Below are 7,013 nucleotides of genomic sequence, written 5' to 3' on the forward strand. Positions count from 1 at the left end.
CGGATTCTCAACTACTGCGCCTCCTGGGAAGTCTCGTTTCGTCATTTTTTAAAGATACGTATGGTTGTTTACGTTCTTAGGGTGTCGGGTGGCAGTGCTGTCGACCAGTTCCAAGCCAGCGGTGAAGCCTGAGGCGGACCCCGAAGGAAATGAAGCTGTTGCCCCGGAGTTCACCAACCGGAACCCCCGGAATCTGGAGCTCTTAGCTGTAGCCAGAAAAGAGCGGGGCTGGGGGACAGTGTGGCCCTCCCGCGAGTTCTGGCACAGGTAATTAACTCTGCTAGGTATTGACCACAGAGCACGCATGGTGCTCCGCAAATTGTTTTCATCAGTTCATTTGAGGAACGTGCCAGGTAACTGCTGGCGACTCTCCTCTCAGGAAGCTGCCTTGCGGTGGGTCTAGGAGGGGTTAGTGGAGGGGGGCGGCAAACAGTAAATACGTAGGTGTCATGGAGGAAACTGAAAGAGGATAAAGTTAGAATGGGGAACTGGTTGACTAAGACCCCTCAGAAAATAGGAAGAAGCCAAACTAGCTGCCAAGAAGAGCGTTCCCAGCAAGGGAAACAGCTAGGGTGGGAATGAGCTTGGCGCATGTGGGGCACTGAAAGGCCTGTGGACCTGGAGCTCAGAGGGCCGAGAGGTAGGTAGGAGACACATCATTAGCTTTGTAAATCAAGTAAGCGCTTTAGACGCTATTCTCACTACAGTGGGAAACTATGAGGGGATTTAAAATTTGAGCCCGAATGGAAGATCATTCTGGTTCCTTTGAGGAGAACAAATTTTTAAGGGGGCGGTGGTAGAGACAGGAAGAACATTAGGAGTCTGTTCTTTGTTATAAAGATGGCCAGTTACTGAATGCTTTGTCTTTGCCAGGAACTATGCTAGGTGCTTTATATGCATTTTCGCATTTAATCCTTAAAAGTACTTTTTGAAGCAGGTGCAGTAATTTCCCCCGTTTTACAGGAGCAGGGGAATTGAGGCTTAGGGAGACAGGAGGGGGTCAAAGAAAGGGGCAGGCAGTTCATCGTCGAAATAATCTGAAGCCTGAATTTTTTTTGAAATACCCAAACTATCACTTTTACTTAATATTTGGATTATTTAAATAATTGGAGATCTGTTTCCCCCTTTTTTTTCCCTATCTCTCCATTCACAGTATTATCAGTATAAAATTGGAAGTGACCTTGGAGATAATGAGTCCTACTCCTTTGTTGCACTAATGGTTTAAGACAAGGATCGGCAAACTATGGCTCCTGGGCCAAAGCTGGCTTGCAGGCTAAATATTGTTACATTTTTTTTAAAGATTTTAAAAAATGCAAAAAATATTTTGTAATGTGAAAACTGTGTAAAATTCAAAGTTCATTATCCACAAAGAAAGTTTTATGTGCACCCAGCCACCACTCATTCTTACCTGGCTGTTCTGGTATTACTGTGGCTGAGTTGAGCAGTTGACCCACGTTGTTACCTGAAAACTAGGTTCACCTCTTGGTGGATGTCAAGCCAGAAGACACAAGCAAGCCAAAGATCAGGAGAAGGAAGGATTTATTACTTGCAGCAAGTAAGGAGAACCCCGGGGATCTTCCCCAAAGCAGGGTCACGCAGAACAGCAAAACTGCGGGAGCTTTAAACTAAGGGTACAAGCATACTCATGAAGGGACTTGAGCAGAGGAGAATTCACCATAGAATTGGGGCCAGGGTCGACAGAGTCCTAGCGTTAGTTGATTGAAGTCACAGGGGTCAACATAGTCATTTCCTTCCTCCACCTGAGGATGGAGAAACTTAAAGACGGTATCAGATTGTTATATATTTCCCTTGAGGAGGAACTAGGACTCTGTTTTACCACTAGACTATTGTTTCTTGACTGCTTTTCCTTTGTTCCTGCGTTCCCTTACTTCCCTTAAGATCATTAATTACTGAGACCTGTTCAAGAGCAGGCACTGTGGCCAAGCTTAGAGCACAAAATGGCTTAGGCCAAAAATGGCTTCTCTTATGTGAAGAAAGACATGCCTAGTTCTCTTTCTCCAGGGACCCACTACCCTCTCTGCTTATAATATGGCCTGCAAACCATAAAATATTTACTATCTGATCCCTTACAGAAAGAGTGTGTTGATCCCTGGATTAAGAGATTGTGATTTTTACTAGGGCTACCAGCGAAACTAGGAGTAGAACCCACATGTCTAAATCTAGTGCTTTTTATGCTATTTCACACTAAGAATCTTAGTATAATGTTTGATTTCAGTGTTTTCTTTATCATGAACTTTATTTCTAAATGTGTAATGTATACAAATGTTGTAAGATCCAAAAGGGACTATAGTTTCTGTGTATCCTCCTAGAGCTAGTCTATGCAGATAAGTATGAACTTGTATTTTTTTCATTATAAATCTTACCACATCATATACATTGTTCTGCATTCCCCCACCCACCTCCTTCACGCCCCCCAACACGCACACACACACACACACACACACACACACTCTCTCTCTCTCTTAAAAATACATCTTGGAAATATTTTGTGTTGGTTGGGAACATTGGCTCTGGAGCCAGACCCCTGGACTTAAATCCTACCTAGCTTCATTACTTACCATTCATTAGTTGTAATCTTGCTAAGTTACTTAACCTTTCTGTGTCAGTTTCTGCAGCCCAAAAAAGAAAAGAAATAAAGAAAGAAAGAATAATGGGATTAGTTTGAGACATGAGCTATACCTGTAAACAATTAGGACTCCCTGGCACAGTAAGTGTTCAGTAGATGTTAGCAACAGCAGCATCATAAATTGCTACTTTGTTCTTAATTATGTAAAATAACTGTTTGAAGTAACTGTGTAAAATACCGTAGCCTTACATTTAGGTCTTTAATCCATTTAGAGTTTATTTTTGTGTACTGTGTTAGGAAGTGTTCTAATTTCATTCTTTTACATGTAGCTGTCCAGTTTTCCCAGCACCATGTATTGAAGAGGCTGTCTTTTCTCCATTGTATATTCTTGCCTCCTTTATCAAAGATAAGGTGACCATATGTGCATGAACACTCTATGACATAAATCACAGTAAGATCCTTTTTGACCCATCTCCTAGGGAAATGGAAATAAAAACAAAATGGGACCTAATGAAACTTAAAAGCTTTTGCACAGCAAAGGAAACCATAAACAAGAAGAAAAGACAGCCCTCAGAATGGGAGAAAATACTTGCAAACAAAGCAACTGACAAAGGATTAATCTCCAAAATGTACAAGCAGCCCATGCAACTCAATATCAAAAAAAACAAGCCAATCCAAAACTGGGCAGAAGACCTAAACAGACATTTCTCCAAAGAAGATATACAGATATACAGATTGCCAACAAACACATGAAAGGATGCTCAACATCACTAATCATTAGAGAAATGCAAATCAAAACTACAATGAGGTATCACCTCACACGGATGGCCAGAATGGCCATCATCAAAAAATCTACAAACGATAAATGCTGGAGAGGGTATGAAGAAAAGGGAACCATCTTGCACTGTTGGTGGGAATGTAAATTGATACAGCCACTATGGAGGACAGTATGGACGTTCCTTAAAAAACTAAAAATAGAACTACCATATGACCCAGCAATCCCACTACTGGGCATATACCTGAGAAAACCATAATTCAAAGAGTCATGTACCACAGTGTTCATTGCAGCACTATTTACAATACCCAGGACATGGAAGCAACCTAAGTGTCCATCGACAGATGAATGGATAAAGAAGATGTGGCACATATATGCAATGGAATATTACTCGGCCATAAAGAGAAATGAAATTGAGTTATTTGTAGTGAGGTGGATGGACCTAGAGTCTGTCATAGAGAGCGAAGTAAGTCAGAAAGAGAAAAACAAATACCGTATGCTAACACATATATATGGAATCTAAAAAAAAAAAAAAAAAGGCTATGAAGAACCTAGGGGCAGGACAGGATAATGACACAGATGTAGAGAATGTACTTGAGGACACGGGGAGGGGTAAGGGTAAGCCGGGATGAAGTGAGAGAGTGGCATGGACATATATACACTACCAAATGTGAAATAGATAGCTAGTGGGAAGCAGCTGCATAGCACAGGGAGATCAGCTCGGTGCTTTGTGACCACCTAGAGGGGTGGGATAGGGAGGGTGGGAGGGAGATATGTATAGCTCATTCGCTTTGTTATACAGCAGAAACTAACACAACATTACAAAGCAATTATACTCCAATAAAGATTTTTAAAATAAAAATAAAATACCGCTGCATGGCTGTTTTAATTAACTGACTGCCTATTGATGATTATCTTTTATGATTTCAAACAGTGTTGAAATGAATTGTCTTGTCCATGCAATTTAGTGGTGAGATTGGGCATATTTTCATGGGTTTAAGAGTCATTAATATTTTTCTTTTCTGTGAACAGTCTGTCCATCCTCTGCCTATTAAGTTACTGGTCATTTCCTTATTGATTATAGGAGGCTTTTTACATATTATGGAAATTAGCACAATATATGATTTAAAAGTATTTTTTGTTTCATTGCTTGCCTTTTGACTTTACTGTTTTGTTTTTTTGTTTTTCTTAGCATGCAGAAAACTTTGTTAATTTTTTTTTAAACAAAAGCCATATGATGTAGTTTGAGGTCATGTTAAATAGCTTGATACAGTTAAATAGGTTTATCTTACTTTGACATTACTTAAAACTTCTCCCATGTTGTCTTCTAGTACACTTATGATTTCTGTTTTTATATTTAAATCGTTAGCTAGAAAATAAAAGCATATAGTAAGGGCACTTCTCTGGGGGTCCAGTGGTTAAGACTCCACACTCCCAATGCAGGGGGCACGGGTTCGATCCCTGGTCAGGGAACTAAGATCCCACATTGCGTGGCCAAAAAATAAATAAAATATTTCCTTCCTTTAAAAAAAAAAAAACAGCATATAGTAAGTATATTTTTATCCAGTGTAGGGTCAGCAGCTTAGCTTTGCCTCTTCAAGTCCTTTTTTGAAGTAGATGCTGTGTAAATCTCAGCAGTCAGAAATACCAAATTTCTCCTGGATATTTGAGGCTAAGTAGAAATGTTTGGTTTATTGCTGATGATATTCTCATAAAAGCAAGGGAAAAACACCTTTCCCAAGTAAAAGCCAGGTTAAGTATGCTGAAGTAAATGAACCAGACGTTACATTCTTGAGAAATATTTCGGCATTTATTCACCTGAAGTCATTTATCTTTAGAATTCTTTTATGATTTTATTCTCTCACCTCATTTAGGTTGCGAGTTATAAGGAGTCAGCATCACATAGACGCGCTTGTTGAGCATCGCAATGGCCAGACTGTGGTTTCGGCATCCACTCGTGAATGGGCCATTAAAAAACACCTTTATAGCACCAGAAATGTGGTGGCTTGTGAGAGTGTAGGACGAGTGCTGGCAGAGCGGTGCTTGGAAGCAGGAATCAACTTCATGGTCTACCAACCAACTCCTTGGGAGGCAGCCTCAGACTCGGTATTTTTGTTTTCATGTACTTAGTTAAAAGGTATTGTGTTAATTCTCGACACCAGATATTTACATAATAATAGTTCCATTTATTAAGTTTTTTCCAAGTGTCAGAGCCTGAGGTGAGTATCCTGATGTGCATTACCTCACAGCAGCCTATAGCGTGTCAGGAGTCATGTTCTGTAGGTCAGCTGAGGCTGGCTGGCCCAGTCCTCGTGGCACGGGGCAGGGTTCAAACCCACGTGACCGATTTCATAGCCATAATGTTGACCACTCTGCTTCCCTGTTCATATAGTAACATCTTGTCTATAGAATATTTTTAAATGCTGCTAATCCTTGACATCTCTACATCCTCTTTTTTCTTATCTGTGTCATTATTAAGGTCACTTTCTGAAAAACCAGTGTAGGCTGGGAAGTTAGCAAGGATCAAATCAGGTGTTTATTTCTCTTTCTCTTGGGAAGTGAACTGTTGTCAGCTTGTGGTGTTGACTTAATCTTTTCCTTTTTTCCTGATCTTCAAAACCAGATGAAACGACTGCAGAGTGCCATGACAGAAGGTGGTGTGGTGCTGCAGGAGCCTCGGAGAATCTATGAATGAAGCAGAAGCGTTGCTTGATACTTGTAAATGTAAAGCTGTCAGCTGTTCGTTCATCAGAAGAGAGTCTCTAGACGAACCGCCAGCTTGGACGTCCTGTACAGTAACCTAACAGTGGAATGTTATTAGTAAAGGTTGTCCTCTTCTCCCCTTGTGTGTGTTTGTTTTAAATCCAGGGCTAAATTCTTCTCCTCTCTCTGACATGAGAGAAGTATTTGAGAAGAGCTGTTGCCAATTATAATTAACAATTTTTTTTTTTTTTGCCGTACACGGGCTTCTCACTGTTGTGGCCTCTCCCGTTGCGGAGCACAGGCTCCGGACGCACAGGCTCAGTGGCCGTGGCTCACGGGCCCAGCCGCTCCGCGGCATGTGGGATCTTCCTGGACCGGGGCACGAACCCATGTCCCCTGCATCGGCAGGCGGACTCTCGACCACTGCGCCACCAGGGAAGCCTATAATTAACTTTTGAGGAACAAATGTTTATAAGTTAAAGAATAAAGGTATATTGTGAACTCTTATTTTCTGGTTATATGACATTTTCTCTACCTTTGAGCTTACTGTGGCATGGGTACACATAGGTTTATGCATTTGTCACCGTGGCTGGGTTGCCGCTCAGGGTGTGGAGGTGTTTTTTTAATAAGAGATGTCAATATCAGTCAATTTATTATAAACAGTCATGTGAAGATAAAAGGGGCAAATCCTAACCTCAGTTGGGCTCCTGGATCCTAACAGAACCAGGTTTGAAAGAAGAAAGGAATGCAGTGAGGAAAGGAAATGGACGGGGTTAGTGTATGCTAAGTTTGCCATCAAGTGAAAATTTGTTAGGTAGGAGATGAAGCTTGAAGTACATTCAGGTTAATTTAAAATTGAAGTGGGGTAGATGGGAATCACGGCGGCTCTCTTAAATGAGTGGCTAAATCAAAGTAAGGTGTTAACTGATTTTGGCTATTTAAGACAAA

General features: G+C 41.0%; 1 protein-coding gene across 4 annotated transcripts in view; it reads left to right on the top strand.

Moving 5' to 3' along the window:
• Positions 1–6,572, top strand: part of MRPL18 (mitochondrial ribosomal protein L18) — an 8,418-nt gene extending 1,846 nt beyond the window's left edge. For 3 of the 4 annotated variants that reach the window (XM_089922228.1, XM_022560609.3, XM_022560602.2), the window contains 3 exons: positions 81–267; positions 5,237–5,468; positions 5,986–6,572. In XM_089922228.1, coding sequence (XP_089778354.1) covers positions 81–267; positions 5,237–5,468; positions 5,986–6,057 — 491 coding nt within the window. In that variant the 3' untranslated portion in view covers positions 6,058–6,572. The remainder of the gene's footprint in view (positions 1–80; positions 268–5,236; positions 5,469–5,985) is intronic. The other variant, XM_022560611.3, reaches the window with a different exon arrangement.
• The last annotated feature ends 441 nt before the right edge of the window (positions 6,573–7,013 follow it).

The sequence above is a fragment of the Delphinapterus leucas genome, chromosome 12 (genome assembly GCF_059928025.1).
Source record: "Delphinapterus leucas isolate spDelLeu-1000000601 "Yukka" chromosome 12, BTC_Dleu_Yukka2, whole genome shotgun sequence".
NCBI lineage: Eukaryota > Metazoa > Chordata > Mammalia > Artiodactyla > Monodontidae > Delphinapterus > Delphinapterus leucas.